The following is a 20716-nucleotide window of genomic DNA, read 5'->3' as shown; positions in this document are numbered from 1 at the left end:
ATCACGTTAGCCGAGCAGAAAACAAAAAAAGAGTTTAAAAAGTGAAATTAAGTGCAGTCCTCATCTTCTATAACGGGGTTGTTCATCCTCCTGTGCGTGTATGAAGAGAGATAGAAAGAGAGAGGATGTGTGTAACACACACCTCTGATTTCAAGGATTATTAGCTTTGCGTTGAGGTTCAGGACACAGCACCGTCACCAGACGATACAAAATAAAAGTCCCTACTGCAGTTTTCAAAATAATTCAAATATAATTACATTAAATTAAATTGCCTTAAATAAATATATTGACAAAAAATATATAAGTTTATAAGTTAGAATATTTTTCTTGATATCATCATATGGGGAATTTATGCTTAGCAGAAAAAAGACAAAGGACTTTAGACTCTTGTCTTGTGACATTTCTTTACACACAATTTGAACAATGGGCGTTTCTTTGTTTATATGGCTTTTTTCTTTTTTCTTTTTGCAGTTTGAATGTATATATATATATATATTAGTATTTTTTTTTTATTTAGTTGTGTGGTTAAATGGAATTAGTCCAAACTTAATTTCCCAAAGTAGCATAATAGAACAATTAACGTAGTTTGCCTTTTTTTTTTATCAGATTTTTTTTTCTCTAAAGTTGATTCACTATTTATTCTTAAACTGTTTAATGGTTTATTTTTTTATTTTATTTTTTTATCTTTAGCCATCCTTTCGATCCAAGATCGTTCGCCATGCACTATGGAAGCCTGTTTATGCTACAGTTGAGTAAAAATATGAATCTGTAAATCATAATAATGAGATAACTAAAATTAAATATACATTATAAACTCATAATTATGTAGTCTCATTTAGTCTCAGACTTACTATATCATAACAATTAGAATTTTCCCCGTAAATTATCTCAAAATAATGTGAAACGTTCAGATAATTATGAGTTAATGTGGTGGAAAATCTCATTATTATGTACAAATTTCTCATCATAATAACTTACAGATTCATTTATTTGCTCTCAACTGTGTCGGGAAAGGGCTTTCAAACGATACTGATTCTTATAGTATATGTAATATTTTGTTATTTCTGAGGTAAAGCATTATTCATTACTAACATTAAACAAACTGCAATTATTTTTTTTGTCGCATATTTGCGCGGAGGGAGAAAGCAGAAGGAGAAATAGTGCGTGTCAATCACAATGTTTTGCTAACAAATTAGATTCTCACTTTAAAGTTTATGAGGTCTATTTATAAAGTCTAAACAAAACATAAAATCACTATTTGAAATACCTCGAATCGATTCTAATGAACTAAAACATCTGAAATGTCGATATTTCTAGATTCATCCAATAGTATCCATCCGCCGTTTCCCAACGTCCAATAGAATCATCAAGAACGAGTGAAGCGCGTGAAATACATTACAGAATATCGAAGTAACTTTACTTCCTTCAAAACTCATTTTAAATTAGCGAAAGTCAGCTAAACTCTTCCCGAACTGGTAAATTATAGTGCGATAAATATGAATATTCAGATTACATGAGCTTTGTCTAATTTTGTTCGGTTGCTAGCATAGATGTACGTTACGTTGATTAAGTTACATTTAAAATTTAACGTCACGTTTGAGTATAACATAAGTCAGTAAGGAGAACTTCGATGGTTATTTCTTGTTTATCAATTTTTATTTTTATTTTTTTCTGTAACTGTAATTAGTCAGTAAACAATGTTTAGCAAACATGTGTTAATTTCTCGTTAGGTTAAGTTTCTATGCTAAAACTATTCAACCTAGTAATTTAGGCCTAAATTATGGTTCACAGGTGAGGAAGAAGAAACCTCTGGAAACTTTACTTGATCCATTGGACATCAGCATCATGACAGGGGTTCAGCCAATGCCCTGCCCGGTGCTCCTGGGCACTGTGAAAATTGGAGGGTTACCAGCCCTCCTACACAGATACACAATTGAGAAAAAAGTAGCAAAAGTGGAGAAAGTCCTCAAAAAAGGTTTAAATACATCTCAGGGGCATTTCAAATGATTTTTACTTTGATTGTACGCGTTTCATTAATGCTTTTTGTATGCCACCTTCCATAGGTGTGGGAGTAGACAGCATGAACCACCTTGGACAGACACCACTCTATTGCGCGTCTCTCCTTGGCTTTGTCAGTGTAGCAGAGAAACTTCTGCAGTATGGAGCAAACCCAAATCAGTAAGGTCAAACCTTCCCATAATCATCCATGGAGATTGTGTGAATATGAAAAATAGCATACTATCTCATGTGTGATACTTATGTCCACCAGCCGCTGTAATGATGGAAGTACCCCCATCCATGCTGCAGTTTTCTCTTGTAATCCCTGGCTCCTGAGTTCACTGCTGGATGCTGGCGGGGACCTGCGTCTCCATGATGATCAGGGCCGGACTCCGAAGGACTGGGCCGAGGCAGGTGCTCAGGAGAACAGCCCCAAGGTCTGTGCTGCTTTGGTTCCGTAGATAAAATGCAGTATCAGTACAGCCTTAATCTTTGTTTTTGTCATGACAGAGTATTTCAGGATATAATTTATTATTTTAGATGTTTTTATTTACAGATTTATCAGCTTCTGCAGTGTAAAGATGCCATTTGACTAACTGTTCTTCCTTATCTACAGATGCTTGCTTTTCTGAAGAGATGCGAGTCTCAAATGCAGAGGTTGTTGCAGACGCATCTGTCCGGGGATGTGCGTTCCTCCCCTACCTCCTCAAAGACTCTCCTGAACTCTCCATCCCTGCTCAGGCTCTTGCTCCCTTGGTAAGATCTGCAGAACCATTGATCTTCTTCAGTGAACACTTTCAAACTCTTTGTTATAGTGTCATTTATTCTTGAGAGTGAGAAAGTAACAACACCTACGTAGGACAGTGATTTAATACTCAGATTGCACATCAAATGGAAACTCAAAACAGTACAAGTGTTTTTAGTACAAAAGTGAAAGTAAAAATTCTGATTCTTTTTGTTTGTGTCCTTTGCTTTAGGGGATATGAGTTCAGTCATGAAAATAAAACTAGCTGTAAGATGTCTGCCTGTGATATGAAGATGCAGTGTTTTGGCTATGGAAAGGTTTGTGTAAAAAAAAAAAAATCTCTTGCAAGTATTTTGAGAAGGTTAACCCCGAACACACCAAGAATACACATATTTTGGTAATTTTTATAAATCATTTCATATCGATGACCAAACTATGTTTTAAATCCTAGATTACTATTACAATGATTTCTAGAATTGAAGGGATAGTTCAAAATTTAAAAATCTTTCATCATTTACTTATATCGTTCCAAACCTGTAAGACTTTCTTCTTTTGTGGAAAACAAAAGAAGATATTTTGAAGAATGTTGGTTACCAAAAAGTTTCTGTTCCCATTGACATCTATTATATAGACAACAAGTACAATGGAAGTCAATGGGAACCGAAACTGTTTGGTTAACAACATTCTTCAAAATACCTTAATTTATGTTCCGCAGAAGAAAGAAAGCCATACACGTTTAGAACGACATGAAAGTGAATAACGACAGAATTTAAACTTTTTTTTTTTTAGGTGAACTATGCTTTTACAATTCCTCTTCTCATTAGCACAGTAAAGCTACTAAACACAATGTCCTTTAAATTTGACAGCTTAATCCCAGTGAGCTGTTGTTAGGATATTGTTTTTTTTTTCTTTAATCATTACAGTTATGCTTTGAGAAGCCAGGGCTGAGTCTGGGATTGGCTGCTTCTGTGCCCTTGATATGTGACGGTGACTTAGGTCAAGCTAATGATGAGCCCCTCAATTCATTTATGTGTGGATCTTTCATACGCATGACCAAGTAAGACATTGCAATGAATGATCTTTTTCAATATGCTATTGAAGTCACATCAGAGGAAAGATGCAATGGATATAACAGCATTTTTTTTGTTTAACCATGCCTTAGTTACAGTTGGAAAGGATGTCGTGTCACTGTTAAAGAGCTACATGATCAGATTTTGCAACAATGTGAAGAAAAAGATGCTCTTATGGATCTACTCATTTCTGAGCAGGAGTATTGCTGGTAAGACTATAACAATTTCAGGAATAAAAAAAAGCTACAAAAGAGTTTGACAAACTCAACAGGTAACCTCTTTAGGTGGTAGGACTGTTTTTTGTATCATAGTTTTTTTACTAATTGTTTATTCATGTAAATGGTTTTCCCTTATACTTCATTTGAACTGGGATAATTAGAAGACATTATAAAAATAGTATTTATTAGTGAAACTGAATGGAAAATAATGTATATTTTTTCGATTGGGAATTAAATGAAACATGTTGGGCTGTGATATTGGTTAATATTATATTGCTTAATATTATTTTTCCTGTCTGCACAGCCTTTTGTCAGAAAAAAAGTTATTTTAGAAGCAGACATTATTTATTTTACAACTTTTTTTTGTATTATTGAGATCCTGTTATAGTTTTTATTTTTATATTTCCTGTTTTTCTAAATGTCTATACATTTAAAATATATATATATATTTCAGTTTTAGTTAATTTTTTTTAGTATTTAGGTTAAACCAAATAAAAATAAGAAATGTTGCCTTAGCTAGCTACTTAAGCTTGCTAAAATAAAATGTTTTTATTTTTTATATTTGATTTTTTTTCGGTTAACATTTATTTCAAGTAACAAAAATGTTTTTAATGGTTTTAGTGTTAGTTATTAACTATAATAGCCCTGACTAGAATCTTATCACTATTAAACCAGTGACATTTATCAACAAATTTAATAAGGTCCACTTTGATTTCATGGTGACTTTAGCTTCAGTCAAAACGTCCAAAATTGTTTTCAGATACTCATGTAAATCGAAACCTATGTTTATTTTCCTGCATTGTTATTTGTTATATAAATACACTGTGCACTAGCCATGATTTCTGTGATGTCCTCTGTAGTCAGGTGTCTCACCCGCACATGCTGATGCTGATGGCTGTGAGTATGTCCGCTGGCCTGGACAGCACAAGGCTGGTCTATGAGAGAGTGAATGTAGGATCGCTGTACAGTCTGCTGCATCAAAAGGTAATAATTGAGCATTTCAGAAAGCACAAATTTATACATGACAGAAGTGGTTTTGTTTTAACTGTGTTCTTTGTTTATATCCACACTCTGCAGCGGGATGAGTTTCCTCTGCTACAGCTGGTTGACCTGTTATCTGTGGTGCTACAGGTGTGTGAGGTGTTAATGTACCTGAACGGCCGATCTCTGGTGCTCCGGGCCCTTTCCTCACACACTGTACTCATAGTACACCCTGGAGTTGCCAAGGTTACGGGCCTCGGGTTCATGGTGCCCAGGTACACCGTCATTGCAAAAAGCACATATTAAAATATATAGACTATAAATTCAGAATCATTTGAATGAATGAAATGTGTAAATGAAATAGTTTATATTCATTATGGACATTCCATTCACACCTAGGACGATAACTATTATGATATTGATAAAGATGTAGTTCTAAAATCCAGAATAAACAGAATAATATCAGTTGCTGGTGTGGGTGCTAAGATAGTTACTGTTATAGTTTTCTTTATAGTTACCGTTCTTGGTGTGAATGGGCCTTTACATTATGTAATTTGAATCTTTAGTCATTTGATATGTTTTCCAACTACAGTGAGGGAACATGCCCCTACAGCCCGCCTCCTGTTCCTGTGCCTCTCAGCCTGATAAACTGGGCAGCTCCGGAAGTCATTAGATGTAGAGCATGTACAGGAAAAGCTGATCTCTATAGTGTGTGCGCCCTTATACAGGAGATCTATACAGGTACAGGTCATGTAATGAAAACTGTCATCTTTAATGTAGAGCTTGTGTGATAGATCTCTGTTTGTGTTACTAGTTTGTAACTTGTAACGTGGTTGTGTTGCTTTGTACAGATGCTGTGCCATGGGGCCCCATGGACCCACGTTACATAAGACGGTCAGTAGAGGCCGGTCAGGCTCTGATAGCACACCCTGCCGTGTCTGAGCCTTATTACCAGTTCCTGCAGACTGGCCTCCAGTACAGAGCCCAGCACAGGACCAGTAGCCTGCACGATCTGTGCTACAGTCTACGCTGTTATATCAGAGTTTGTACATGGTTTAGTTATGTCTCATCAATATGCATCAACATGCTCTCTTTTCTAGATGTACACTACCACTCAAAAGTTTAGAGTGGGTTAGATTATTTTGTAATGTCCCTGAAATTCTCTTATGCTCATCAAGGCTGAATTTATTTGATACAAATACAGTAAAAATAGTAATATCGTGAAATATTATTACAGTTTAAAATAACTGTTTTCTGTTTGAATAAATGTTATTCCTGCAATTTATTCTTTTGATGGCAAAGTAGCAATTACTCCAGTCTTTGATGTCATATGATCCTTCAGAAATCATTCTAATATGCTGGTTTGCTGCTCAAGAAACATTTCTTATTATTATCAATGTTGAAAACAGTTGTGCTGCTTAGAAATTGAAAGTTTTAAAGAACAGCATTTAATAATTTTTAATCAAAAACAAATTGTTACGAATGCTGAGAGATGAGGCAGAGAGAGAATCCATTTTTAAACAACAAAACTCCACATGAATAGACTGGAACATCTGACCCAAAACACAAATATGATCTACCATGAAACAACAACAACTAGCAAAGCACAAGAGAAACAAAAGGGCTATATACACACAGGGGCAAACAGGCTTAACAAGGAAACGAGGACTAGGACAAGAAATAAAACAAAGGTCCAGACAAGACATGGGTTAATATGTGACAAATTTTCCTGAACCCAAAATTTTGAATGGTAGTGTATGTCTTTTATTGCCCTTTATTTTTTTTATTTAACTTATATATTTGATCTTTTCTTTCTTAAATTAATAAAAAGAACTATTAAGTTCATGTTGTGCAAGGTTTTTCCAGGTATACAGAGATAATATATGATAGCATGAGAGTGAATAGTGCAATCTAATCTGCTGCAGGAGATAAGAAGCAAGAATAAGAGAAGTGGAGGGAACTCTTGGTCGGCTCTTCAGTGCATTCCTGGATGGAACACTGACATTAATCAGGCAAAAGAGCAAGATGAAGCTGGTGAGATTTCCATCCAGCCATGATTAGGGAAACTTTCTGTCTGGAAAATGATCACTTTTGCAAGAAAGTGCCTGCTAAGAACATTAATGTAATGTAAACTTTCCTTTTAGTATATCAGAACTGCAGGACTGCAGTACACAATGAGATCCAGGAACATCGCCTAGAAAGAATCTACACAGAAGAAGAGAAGTCCACCTTAGACACTGATGACCTCCATTGGGATATTTTGCATCATGACAACATTCCATTGATGCCTATTACCCATCATGCTCTACTCTCTGAACCATCTTGTTCTAACTATATTGATACAGACAAGGATCTGGCAATCAGTAGCTCCATCTCAAAGCATACAGGCTCCATTGTTCTCAACCTTAAAGTGTCTGAGGTTCTTCTACAGCAAGCTGAGCAGAATCTGGATAATGTGGAGGCGACTCGATTGAGCACCCCATGCTTTGACGAGGTGGATGCTGTGGTGAAGAGGGTGAACATGGAGAAAGAGCGCAGTGACAGTCTTTGGAAGGCTGTCGGGCCATCGTCCAAAAGTTATATACCGGTACACGAGTGGACCATTAATGCAGATGACGAGGTCAGTCAGTACAGCTCAGCTCAACATGAGAGCTTTGAGAGCACGTCCTATCCTAGTTGTGTACATGTATGTGCGCACAACCTCAAATATCACAGCGTTAAAGGTGAAGTGTGTGTTTTTCAATGCAGCAAGCTGAGCAGAATCTGGATAATGTGGAGACGCCTCGATTGAGCACCCCATGCTTTGACGAGGTGGATGCTGTGGTGAAGAGGGTGAACATGGAGAGAGAGCGCAGTGACCGTGTTTGGAAGGCTGTCGGGCCATCGTCCAAAAGTTATATACCGGTACACGAGTGGACCATTAATGCAGATGACGAGGTCAGTCAGTACAGCTCAGCTCAAGATGAGAGCTTTGAGAGCACGTCCTATCCTAGTAGTGTACAGGTATGTGCGCACAACCTCAAATATCACAGCGTTAAAGGTGAAGTGTGTGTTTTTCAATGCTAAAAAAAAATTATATATATATATATATATATATATATATATATATATATATATATATATATATATATATAAAAATATTATAAATATGAATTGCTTAACAGTTTGGGGTCAGTTAGATTTTTTATGTTTTTGAAAGAAGTCTCTAAGGCTGCATATTTGATAAAAACAGTGAAACTGTAGTAACTCATACAGTAATATTGTATGAAATATTACAATTTAAAATAACTATTTTCTATTGTAATAAATTTTAAAATGTAATTTATTCGTGTGTTGACAAAGCTGAATTTTCAGCATCATTACTCCAGTCTTTAGTGTCACATGATTTTTCAGAAATCATTCTAATATGCTGATTTGCTGCTAAAGAAACATTTATTATCAAAGAATTGTGCTGCTTAAAATCTTTGTGGAAACCGTGATATACTTTTTTCCAGGATTCTTTGATTAATAGAAAGTTCGAAATAACAGCATTGATTTGAAATAGAAATTGATAATTATAGGTAACAATGTAAAAGTCTTTACTTTCATGTTTGATCAATTTAATGTGTTCTTGCTGAATAAAAGTACTAATCTTAAAACCGTACTGACCTCAAACTGTACACACACACACACCCACACTATACTTCAGCTTCAGAATATCAACAGACTTGTATGATCAACTAGCTGGGAGTTACATGTTAAACTAAATTAGTGACAATTACCAATAACAAAGATCAGATACTAACCAAAAAATTAATGGAATAGCAATCAGTGTAGGTTGATGATTTAAATAATATATAGAAAAAAATATGAGGAAAAACTTTACTTACAGGAGGAGAAAAGTGACTTCAAGAGAGTCGAAGCAATAAAGAGAGGACAGCAGCAGACAGGACGTCAGAGGTACAACAGTACAAGTGCATTAGCAGAAAAAGACTAATACAAGTCATATACAAAAATGGAGTATAATAGATAGGATGGCAAATTTGGCAACAACAGAAAATATATAGGCAAATAGGCAAGAGAATTACAAAAATAAGCAAATACATCTCTTTCAGGTTAAATGTGCAACTTAGGTTGTCGGAGACCCAGAAAGACAGAACAAAACCCACATGGACCGGTGAGAAACAACAGCCACTCGTGCATTCATTATCTTCATGTGTAGTTTATCCAGTTTAAAAAGAAAAGTGTTTAAAAGGTATGTGATCTGTCCTGTGTGCCGGTACAGATGAGGTTAGTGATGCGGTGGCCCGTGGGTGTTTGGGGAAACCACTAAGTGCTGTTGGAAGCAGTGACAGTGAGGATGTAGAGGAGCAACAGCTTCACCTACAGGACTGGCAGAGACACAACATCAGACACAGTGTGAACAGCTACCCGGAATCTGAGACCCAGGAAAGCACTGATTTGGAGCAACTGTTCAAGAATTTTGCTGGTAATAGAGCTATGCCTGAAATTGCTGTTAAGATATTTCATATATTCATGTTTTATTTTGGTTAAATTTAAGTATTAAATTCCATTTTTAAATATTTATAACTCATTTTCAAATTCTATTTACGGCCAGGTATTCTGAGTGATAGTGAGGAGAGCACAAACTACCACACTATCAATCAAACTTTTGACGTGACCAATGGAGTGCTGGAGGCTACAAGCCAAACTGAGGTGATAAACTATAACCTTTATATTTGTTTTTTACCAGTTCATTAAAGTTTTTTTCCCCCCATTAAAACAACTGCCCACATTTACATTCGGTATTCATCATCTTGACGAGATTACATATTTCACTTGCAAAACGGTTATCATAATATATATATATATTTTTTCATGTAGAAGTTTTAAAGGTACAGTAACAATTACAGCTTTTTGTGTAATAGTTTATGGCTGTTTAATAAGAGCTGAGGGAGATTAATAAATGGTCATGTAAGAATTGAGAAATTAGAAGAGTCAGATGAAATAACGAGAAAGTACATATGAGAAAATGTATTGCATTTAATAAAATACTTTGCCTCGAGAAAAGACAGTAACACGTAAAGACCTTCCGCGCTGATTGGATGCCGGCTTTGGGCCGATTGAGAGCGTGACTTTACAGTCATTTGAAAGTAAATTATGACTGAAAAATGTATTAACAAATATACAATTTCTGCATATGTAAAATGTTGAATTTTTAATATACTATTTAATGTCTGTTGTGTCCAAAGGATGAGGGAAGTTCGGATACTTCGGCTTATACACAGCCCCCTTTAGAACTGTCTAGTGTGTTCTACACACCCAAACACCACCTGTCCAAAAGCACATCATCTGGTGTAGAGCATTCTCAGGTGAGAGTGGACATTTTTAAAGTTAGTTTTGTCATATAACACTCTAACCCTGGTTTCACAGACAAGGCTTAAGCTAGTCCCAGACTAAAATTAATGTTTGAGCTGTTTTAACTGAAAGCAACTTGCACTGACATATCTTAAAATATGTCAGTGCCATTGTTTTGTCTCAATATCACAAGCCAGGCTCGAACTCGGTTTTCAGGTGTGGTGAGTTTAGAGATCTAGCACTTAGCTACAGAGGAGGGTATGTTGGACCCAAACAAAACACTCAAGGCAATACTCCAGGCAAAGTAGATAAAAAAAAAAAAAAAAAAAAAGGGGTACTTTGCAAGTGAAAAAAATATCCAACAAAATTTCTTCTCAGAAAGAGGTATTACTAATAGTAGTGATACTGCAAACAATCACTGAAGAGAAATAAATAAACGCCACGAGGGGGGGAAAACAAAATCAAATAACTAAGGGAGGACTTGGGGGGGGGGGGGGGGGGGGGGGGACACATAGCCAAGACTCAAAAACCAAGTGAGGAACAAGGGAAAAAAAAATAAAATACAAAAAATAAATGGGGTAATCCAGCATCCGGAAAGCGTACCTTCTATGGGGGCATCCATTGGCTAACAAGCCATCACCTGCTGTTAGCATTCCATTGACTCCCATTCATTTTGGCGTCACTTTGACAGCGAATAACTTTACATCTGAGGCGTTTAAAGACTCTATTTGTCCATTGTTTATTTCAAAAGAAACACTACAGTGTATAAAAGGCTCCATTACCTTGTATCTTACGTTATGGCCCCGTAGAAGCCGTTTTTGTAAAAATAGGCTAACCATTGCGTCATAACTACGCGACTCTCTGTCGCACAGTATAGAAATGACCGTATAGACAGGAGGAGAAGCTCGCAGGCAAAGGGGGGGACGTGGAGGCATAAAGTCTGATAAAGTCAAGGGAGAAGCCCATAGAAAGTCATAAAGTTGCTCCTGTTCCTAGCTCATGGACAGCTCCTACTCACACTCTCCGTCTCTGCAAGATTCGGAAGGGAATGATTCAGATTTCTCTTGGCACAGCTACTAGAAGACTTACAACTGTCAGACAGGTTGCTCACGTCACATCTACGTCGTCAAGCTCAGTTTGAGGCTGCGCAGTACGCTCAGCCATCAGGAAGAGAGTGCTTCTAATTGACTTCACTGGTCTCCGATGAAGTCTATGGGGTCACTGTGTCCATTTCTTATACTGTCTATGGGGCAACAAGGCACAGGTGACCTGGATAACGCTAACAAGGACACATGAGGAAGAACTAAGGCAGAGGGGAACACAGGTAACCTCTAGAGGCCTGGAGACAAACAACAGGAGGCAGGATGCTGACACTCAAGATGCACACCAGAAATGTTTTTTTCTAAGGCGCGTTTATAAAAGCTACGTAGAAGTCCTAATTGAACTAAGGCTTAGCCCTGACTTAGTCTAAGCCCTGTCTGTGCAACTGGGCCTAAAATATCGAAGAATAAAGTCAATATTTTTTGTAAACCCTTTATTTCTCAGTCACTGAGCTCAGAGGATGAGTTGGACGTCACAGTGGAGGTGTGTCGACCCAGCACATCTCAAGAAGAAGAAAAACAAGCTGTAGAAAACAGTCTGAGTGGTATACAGATAAAACACTCTGCAATCATTGTATTACCAGCTTTGTGGGTAAAGTTTGTCCTTTTTTCTAACCTTTATATCACCCTTATTTTTATCCAGAATACCAGCTTGCTCAAGAGGACTCAAAGGACTCTGAATCCATTACCCCTGTGCACAGGTACTTTCCTACCCTCAGGTAAAATAAATTAAGCATTTCACGCAAAGCTCAACAGTAGATGGAATTGATTTGTTGTAATAAATATGATTTTTTTATCATTAAAATGATCACAAATGACCGTATAGACATTTATATATATACTGTTATCAAAGATTTCTATTTTAAATTAACTTTCTATTCGTCAAAGAATAGAAACAATTTTACTGTTTTTACTGTTTGTTGATGAAGTAAATGCAGTCTTGCTGAGCATTAGAGACTTTCAAAAACAATAAAAAATTGTACCAACCCAAAACTTTTGAAAGGTAGTGTATTTTGTCTGTTGAGTCCTTTGCAAATAAAAGTAACAATACTGACTTCCTTCGGCTGAGTCTGTCCTCTGTGCTTTGGTTTATTTGTTTGATCAGGTGTTTGACAGAACTCGCTGAGATTCCGGACCTCTCCAGCATATCCTGTTCACCGGGCCAGCTCCAAAAGTGGGTGGGGTCCCCTGAAGCCCGTCCAATCCCTCACAGCAGAGGACATCCACCCTGCAACAGCACCCCACGCAGCCCAAAAGGTATGAAGTGAATCAGAAAAATATAACATGCATCTACTTAGGCTTCACTTTTAGGATTAATCAAAATTCAGAGTACATTCTGTGGGCCAGTTTTATGTACTTGTGCACACTGTTTAATTACAGGTCATAGGACTCTTCAAGATGTGCAGATTGGCTCTGAGCCCTTCCCCCCTCTCCCGAGCCTATCCCACACTGTCTGCACAGAGAGTTATGCCACAGCCAGCGCAGGAGACAGCAGCAATGTCAGTCAATCATATTTGAATAATACATTTCTGAAATATATCAACGGTCATATGGGTATTGGACGATATGTGTTTTTATAATGTTATCTGTATCAATCCGATAAGTCAATTAAACTGATCATTTATACTTAAAAGTGCTTTTTCACTCTACTTAAGCATAAAAATACCATAATATGTTTCTCTGAAAAACAATGCTACAGCCAGTTATTTTACTTTGAAATGTGCGTTCTGTATCGTAATGTCTGTTTTTGTTTTGGTCTGTGTGATCTCGCCCACTGCCAGTTCACCCAATAGTATTTCGACACCCCGAGATGCCAGTTGGCACGAAACACAGCGTATTGCAGCCACCGAACAAACTGGATCAGAGATTGCAGGTTCTATGCAACCTAAAAAGCCTCGGTATCCATCTAAAAATCTCTATGAACGAGAGCATATTAAAACACGTATAAATCAACTCGTCACCTTACAGTGTGCAAGTCTCCTCGGCTTTCATTGTCAATTGCACTCGTTCCTGTTGCGTGTCTTACACTGGCAACCCGTGTGAGCGTCGAGTCTGAGGAGGAGGGGGCAGGGTACCAACGATCTCCGATATTTTGAATTTGTACCTATTTCGACCACTAGCTGTCATTCTTACAGACTGCACCTTTAAATGAACACTCCAGATTATTAATACTTGTTGCCCTGACTAATGTTAAACATGAATAAAATGTCTACTCAGAGCCTGTTTATTGTCCAGGACACACATGCATTTTGTTTCTATAATCTTTGTTATATTTGTGTAATTTTATTGCATAAAAGAATGTTGGCTATAGGTGTGTATAATTTCATTCATTATTTTTGATTAACCTTTACATTTTATAATTATTATTAATATTATTACCAATTTAGACTTTTAATGTGAGTGTTTTTTTTTTGTATAAATGATCAGTTATCAGCCAAAATATCTACATCAATTCATCTCTAATTTTTCTAATATGTGCTTTTTAATCTCATGTTGACTACCGGGAGAATATGATGGCAAACTCTAGCCATCAGATATCTTCAATATTTACGTCTTCAATGCATGTTTTGGCAGCTTGAGTTCACTAATAAAGTTTTATTGACTTAACAAAAAATATTTTTTACTATATACAAATGCTTTTTGTTATTATTTTGTTGTAGAAGTTTATCTGACAAAGGTAAATGTTCCATTATCTTATATTTGCATCAATATATTCACAGCTATTACATTTAAAATGATATCCTGCATCTCTTTTCAGACGAATGCCTCTGTGTCTAGCGTCCTGCTGTCTCCATTGAAAAGAGAAATATCTAAGGAGGAAACAGACTCTCCCTCTAGTGGTAATGCAGAGTTCACCACTGCCAGCTCTGGAGCAAGACAGACCACTGAGACCAGCCAGGAGACCAGTGAAGAGATGGATTATCCTATTGACAGTGTGCATTTATAATTCACTGCTATAGTGTTCCAAAAATTCATTATGGGATATGTTGTTGAAGTATTATTGATTTTAACATGGTGTGTTGATGGTGTGAGAATCAAACTGTTTGTGATTCCTGTAGAGAATAATGATGTGGATGAGGAAGTAGGTGACAACCCATCAAATTCTAAACATCAAGAGTCCTCTGAAGAAAATGCGTTTGAAGATGAAGGCATCTCAAAGAGGAAGGAAGAGTGTAAGGGTGAAATCCCGTGTCAGATACATGGTGAGCCGGATCTATATTAGGACTGTTGTTTGAATTTTTAAAAGGAATTAAAAAGATGTACGTTTGTATTTTCAGACCAGCATCCAGATCTTAACTCTGCTGATAAGGAAAGTGACGCAAACTCTCCAAAGAGCAATGAGAGTCACAGCCTTGATGACACTGAGAGGTAAAACCCAATACTTTGCCGTAGTAAGGGGTATTTCATTATTGGTTGATAACTTTCTGACAGTGTTGATAAAAATATAATAATAGCCTGCATAATGATTCGAGGGCTGTTTGGATAGATAAATTGATCTATATTTAACACAACATTGCCCTAAAAAATGAGTGTCTATTTACACTTCATGTGTCTTTATAACTCGGATAGTTATCCACTTAGGTATGTAATATTTCATTTACACCAGAAATTGTCTGCATGAAAAGTCTGCATGAATTGGAAATTGGGAATTTTTTTCCCCCTATTGTGACGTATATCCAGTGAAACAGCTTCTCAAACAAGAAAAAACATTACTGTTTTGATTAAAGATTATGAGCACAAAATAAATAAAAATATACAAATATGTGCATGGATAAATTGCATTTAGAAAAATAAGAATTGTCAATTTTGATATCATTGTTTTAATAGTACATTAAAAGTCTACAGCAGTAAAGGGTGGTTATGTATGTATTATTTCTTTATGTACAACATTTTGGAAGGAGTTCAGTCTAAAATCTTGCTGACAGCTATTTTAATAGTATGTTTTGTTCATGTTTTGGGATTCAAGTTATTAGGTCCTATTATGTTTTTTTCCTCTCCTAAAACAAACAAAAAAAGAAGAAATTTTTACTTTGAAATCTTGCAGAGCAAGCACCACCTTGGATGTGGAATTGGAAAAAATGCTTTCAGCAAGAGCCCCTGACAAAAAAGGAGAGGGGGATGTGAGACTACATAGACAGCAGGTGAGTGAAAAGAAGTTATGGGGTCTTTTTTTGGCCATTAAAGGTTCAGTAAATAAGCTCAAACGCCCACTGTAGTGTTCAACTGGCCTTGTTGATGTTCTCTGTAGAATGCATAAATGAGCTGGGAGAGGGGATTGAGACAGATAATCAGGAGAACCATCCTAACAGGTGCACAAGAAACCTAAAATAAAATGCATTTGACCCCAGGAATACAGTGCTAGTGTAAATCTTACTGCTTATAATAGAAATATTGAAATTACCATTGACTTTTAAACACTTCAGCCTTAAATTAATGCTTTACAAGTAACTTGCTAACTAAAACTTGCTAAATTTCCTGCCCCAAAATATTAATTTTTGTAATTTCATTGTTTGTTTGTTTTATCATCAGAGTTCTTGAGCATACACCTCCAGAGTCAGTCAAACCACACTGTTAAAGAGGAGCCGACCTCTTGGATTTCCTCAAGGTCTCTTGCATCTGAATCGTTTCCATTTTAGATGTTTAAGGCTTGTGGTTTGTGTTCCTTTATGTTCAATTTACTATTCAAGGAAAAAGATCTTTCTAAACTTGTTCTTAACATATGCACATCTTCAAGTTCTAGCGTTGATGTTACAATTTATTATCAGATGATGTTGTTCAAGGTAATATATATTTTTTAATGATTTTGAGATTCCGTTTGCTGTTGCTACAAATAAAATGTTTTGCTATTTGTCGTGTTAGGTTTAATAAAGCTTCTAAATAAAAGAACACGTATATATAAAAATAAAAGACATTTTATTGCATACAAAAAAAAAAATCTTACAAATACAGTCTCTTTTGCTTTACTGAGATCTTGATCTTGATAAAGTTACATAAACAACTGTTTAACTTTACAAAAAACATGAACTATTATGTAGTTTCTTTCTTGTACAAATCTAATGATTCCAGGTGATGATTTAATTTAATACAGCAGCATAATGCTGAAGAAATTAAGTTTATTCCTTAAAAAGACTTCTAAACGTTAGTTTCTTTTGTATGCAGTCCCAATTAATGTATATACTGAACTTTATGGACAAATGTTTCTGAAATGTTCTCTAGTACGCCATCATTCAAGTGTGTTATATAGGCTTTACACATTTTGATGGGGTTGCATCTATTTTGTCCCGGTTTCTCAGTCCTTTGCCAGCAATGACACAAGTCCTTTCTTATCCAGCTCAATGAGTTTAAGGTGTTGTAAGGTCTTGATTGCAGAATCATTGACTTTCATGTTTAACTTCTTCATTCTCTGAGTGCTTATCGGCCCCCTAAAGTGACAAGAATGAAAAGACTTAGATCAAATGCATTAGAAATCATGTGGTTGCCTTTAAACTTCACTACATTGTGAATCATGTTAGGGCTCAGGGTCAAATATGACCAGACAAACCTGTTCTTATCTGAGAAGTACTCGGATAACTGCTTATTGAGCATGTTGAGGTCATTCAGCTTCAAGTTACCACGTACACTCCGCGGGACAGTCTCAAATGTCCCCTCAGACACCTCTTCATGCATGTTCCGTGCTGCAAGACAGACAAAACAACTATGTATATTACAATTATTGAGACTGATAAAGATGCTGTTCACCTTTGACATTGTGAAAATGTTACAGCTGCTTTATGTTGATGATTTTCTTCTGTCCTTACATTCAGACTGTGCTTGAGTTTGAGGTTCTGCTGTCGGCATGGCCTAAAGAAACAGAAACGCATTCATAAATTGCTAAAAAGGAAGCTTTCACCTCATAAGACCACAAATATGGTACAGAGACATACAATACTGTTCAAAAGTTAGAAATGTATACTGTTATTCAGCAAGGACACATTTAATTGATCAAAAGTGACAAAGATATTTGTTACAAAAGCTTTGCAGTTCAAATAAATGCTGTTTCCACGAAAATATATAGCAACACAACTGTTTTCAGCATTGATTTTTGTAATCAGCTTTGCCATTACATGAATAAATTACAATGTAAACTATATTGAAATGGAAAACAGTAATTTTACCACATTACTGGTTTTACAGTATTTTTGATCCAATAAATGCAGACATAAGAGACTTCTTTCAAAAACAATTTTTTTTAATCTTACCGACCCCAAACTTTTGAACAGTAGTGTAGTTGTGTAATTATGATAAAAAGCATTTTTTTATAAAACTGTCTAACCTCTACATTTAAAGCGGCAATGGATGAGCAGAGAGCATCTCTCGCTTCTTGTTCTTCTTCTGTCAGTGGAGGAACCTTGAACACCAGAATTCCCATTAACACACATAGAACCACAAACATCATGGAACTACTTGACTTTTCAAAGAACACTCCCTTTACCATTGTAAAATCATTGTGTATGGCCTCTAATGTAGTAACATTGACAAGGACCCTTCGGTTTTGTTAGATTTGTGCTCTTGTTGCACTAATGAATGAATACCTGCACATCTGCTGTGTTCTGCAGCTGTTGAACCAGCTGTACTGTCGTGTCCAAGTGAGCTCGTATGGAATCCATGGATCGTTTCTGTTCTTCTGCAATCTCCTCCACTTGAGTGCACAGGGCCGAATGGCGTGCTTTGATCGCCGACAGGTTCTCCAGCAACTGAACAGGGTTTCCCTGAAATCCACAACCACAGATTTAGAAAAACAGACTCAGTCATTATTTAAAATGAATAAATGTATACAAACTTACCTCAAACGAGCCCGCTTCACGCACATTTGCCATGAAGTCAAATTTCAGCCGCTTTTCCACATATTCTATATCAGCTTCTGCTTTCTGGAACTACAAGGACACGGATCTAAACACCATCATTCAGTAAGCATTCAGGAGTTGATTGCCGTTCATAGGCTTTAGCATTTATTGGCCCATCTGAACGAGGGTACGATCTAAAACCTGAAACCCTATTAGCAATATTGCACTACTCTGAACACAGTGGACAGCAGAGGCAATACTGATAGGGTCCCAAGAATTAGGATTAGACATTACAACCTGTAAAACAGAGAAAACAAACAACAATATGCCAACTGAGATGGTGCACCTCTTGAAAAGTTGTAAAACTTTGTGCAAAGCTGTTCTCAGATGCTTTGACAATACTATTGCACTGCTAGCTGTCCAATACAGTAGTGCAATGAAGTCAGAGCACCTGTTAACAGCAATTGATGTGACTGGCCACGCTGTTGACCCTACCTTTGAGAAAAATCCCTGGCCAATGCCCTTTTAACATTGCACTGCTTTAATAACTGGGTTATCAGTAGTACAATATAAAAGGGGCACTGGACAGACAGTACGCATTCAGGGTGGTCCTTTTGCATGCTGAAATATCCAACAATCATGTAAATAATGCCAATTAAAAACCTGGGAAGAAGAACACAGTTTTAACATAAACATATTTAAAAAAAAAAACACTAAAGCGCTGAGATCCAGATATGTAGATGTTTCATAATATGGGCAATAATTTTTAAAGTGAGTGTTTAATTGCTATGGTATTTAATTCATTATTTAAAGCTACTTTGTATCTATTTCTTATTTCTTTATTAGGCAACATCCATACTTATTCATAAAGATATATACACACACATATACATACACACATCCATACATACAATTTCTGACAAGCTAATACTGCGCCCCCTATCGTTTCCTCGTACTAATGCTATTTAAACATGCAAATATAAAATTAAAACAGGTTTAAGGTTTTACTAAAAATCATTGAATAACAAAAAGGACTTTTATGAGATTTTGCAGGCATGCAAATTGCCAGAATCTTCACAGACTAAACGTTAACAAAGATCTGTGTGTCGTCCAGAAGCAATGGACACATTTTATATTAATTGTATCTGTTAATAACAACTGCGACATTAACTTGATGTATACATGTCCGAACAGTTTATAAGTGTATATAAACCTTATTGAATAACGTATAGGAGTAAGTTCGGGCTGCAGCGCACAGTTTTGGCGGACAGACGCACAGGCCCTCCCGCACCCGCACTCCCCTCACTACCGACCAACTATCGAACCAAATAAACATTTTCAGGCTGAATGCCAAGGTTTCGTTTCAAAATATGCGCATTACAGTAATTTAATGACATGAAGACTGATATTGCTGTAAATATTATTACATTATGTAATTAGCTGTGGCACTAGTTAGCCATCCAGCTACATGTTTTTCGTAATTTTCTCCCCTTCAACCTGAGGGAAAGACAGAGGAATATAGAGAACATGTCATTTTTCATGTTTTATTCTGCATTACGTCGTCTAATGCAAAGGCACCGGTATTATTAACAAATAGACGGATACCGTCACTTTACAAGGGAAAACGTTTGATGGAAACGTTTGCCTGAAAAAACAGCTTACCATCGCCTCCAGTTTATCAACTGTCTCCATGTTGAATAGTTTACATTCCTAAAGCAGCCCCGGAAATATAAAGCTCGCAGCAGAACGCAAGACCTTCTCTGATTAGTCAGCTGTCAGAGAGCGTGGAAGGTGATTGGTCAGTTTGGAAGGAGAAAGAGCGGAAAGGGGGTGGTATATTCGGGATGGAATTCTAACGTACCGTCTTGGACGTACTACAGTGTGTATACTGCGCATACTATTTATTTATAATTGAATGTGAAATATGAATCCTAAATTCAGTGATTGAAATATTTTTCTTCCACCCCTCAAGTTTTGTGTTAGAGTATACTGACTATTAGATAATATTACATTGTGGGATACAGTGTTTATTGGAAAGAAAAACAATTATTTAGCATTTTAGATCCATTTTCTGTAAAAACTTTTGTCACTCAGATCAAATAATGAATTTATAACTTCTTTTTTTATACACCACACTGAAATGTCAAGTACGGAACACAGTATTCTTTGCTGTAAGCTTTTGTATACCACACATTTTGTTGAATAAAGATCCAATTACTCTATGCATGCAGAAAATTTTGAATCATATACCTAACATAGCCAGACTCAGCACAGTATACTCTATATTACTACACTGCACAGTATTCAGACATTACACTACATTATCTTTATTTATAATAATAGTTCACAAACATTTTGTCCCAGGCCAAGAGAGACATGTTTTATTCTCCAAGGTGTAATGTTCAGGCCGGGGTAATTTTAGAATTATCATGCTCCTAGACAA

The 20716-nt window shown here is 36.4% G+C and overlaps 2 protein-coding genes across 3 annotated transcripts; one reads left to right on the top strand and one right to left on the bottom strand.

Moving 5' to 3' along the window:
• Positions 1-1845: 1845 nt before the first annotated feature.
• On the top strand, positions 1846-16049 carry tex14 (testis expressed 14, intercellular bridge forming factor; the record flags this gene model as incomplete). The annotated part of the gene is made up of 27 exons (XM_084400014.1): positions 1846-1975; positions 2064-2178; positions 2270-2435; positions 2615-2754; positions 2976-3060; positions 3667-3800; positions 3906-4022; positions 4892-5015; positions 5109-5287; positions 5605-5753; positions 5864-6054; positions 6938-7046; positions 7157-7698; positions 7761-8052; positions 9277-9480; positions 9610-9707; positions 10244-10363; positions 11895-11994; positions 12093-12150; positions 12555-12706; positions 12830-12948; positions 14208-14382; positions 14509-14652; positions 14728-14818; positions 15495-15591; positions 15699-15759; positions 15980-16049. 26 exons carry the CDS (start codon positions 1846-1848, stop codon positions 15705-15707), a joined length of 3840 nt encoding a protein of 1279 aa, XP_084256140.1. The 3' UTR covers positions 15708-15759; positions 15980-16049.
• A 295-nt stretch (positions 16050-16344) lies between these two features.
• On the bottom strand, positions 16345-20083 carry ska2 (spindle and kinetochore associated complex subunit 2). Of its 2 annotated transcripts, none has more exons than XM_084399753.1 (7): positions 19936-20083; positions 18274-18363; positions 18022-18198; positions 17763-17837; positions 17248-17290; positions 16992-17124; positions 16345-16872 (listed from the first exon to the last, which is right to left on the bottom strand). In XM_084399753.1, the coding sequence occupies exons 1-7, from the start codon at positions 19963-19965 to the stop codon at positions 16740-16742; spliced, it is 681 nt and encodes a 226-aa protein (XP_084255879.1). In that variant the 5' UTR covers positions 19966-20083; the 3' UTR covers positions 16345-16739. The 2 variants fall into 2 exon arrangements, with proteins under 2 accessions (XP_084255879.1, XP_084255880.1); XM_084399754.1 differs by lacking the exon at positions 19936-20083 and adding an exon at positions 18769-18936 and having other exon boundaries at positions 18274-18570.
• Between the last annotated feature and the right edge of the window lie 633 nt (positions 20084-20716).

Source organism: Rutilus rutilus (assembly GCF_951802725.1).
Source record: "Rutilus rutilus genome assembly, chromosome: 25".
Taxonomy (NCBI): domain Eukaryota; kingdom Metazoa; phylum Chordata; class Actinopteri; order Cypriniformes; family Leuciscidae; genus Rutilus; species Rutilus rutilus.
Note: the sequence above shows the minus strand (reverse complement) of the source record. Positions and strands in the feature narration are given on the sequence as shown.

What these genes read in the sequence shown, in the direction of transcription:
- ska2 (XM_084399753.1), bottom strand. Translation starts at nt 19,965, where the DNA reads ATGGAGACAGTTGATAAACTGGAGGCGATG. An exon ending in TTGCCGCTTTAAATGTAGAG is followed by an intron (nt 17,291 to 17,762) that starts GTTAGACAGTTT and finishes CTGTTTCTTTAG; the next exon opens with GCCATGCCGACAGCAGAACC. An exon ending in TACTTCTCAGATAAGAACAG is followed by an intron (nt 16,873 to 16,991) that starts GTTTGTCTGGTC and finishes TTGTCACTTTAG; the next exon opens with GGGGCCGATAAGCACTCAGA.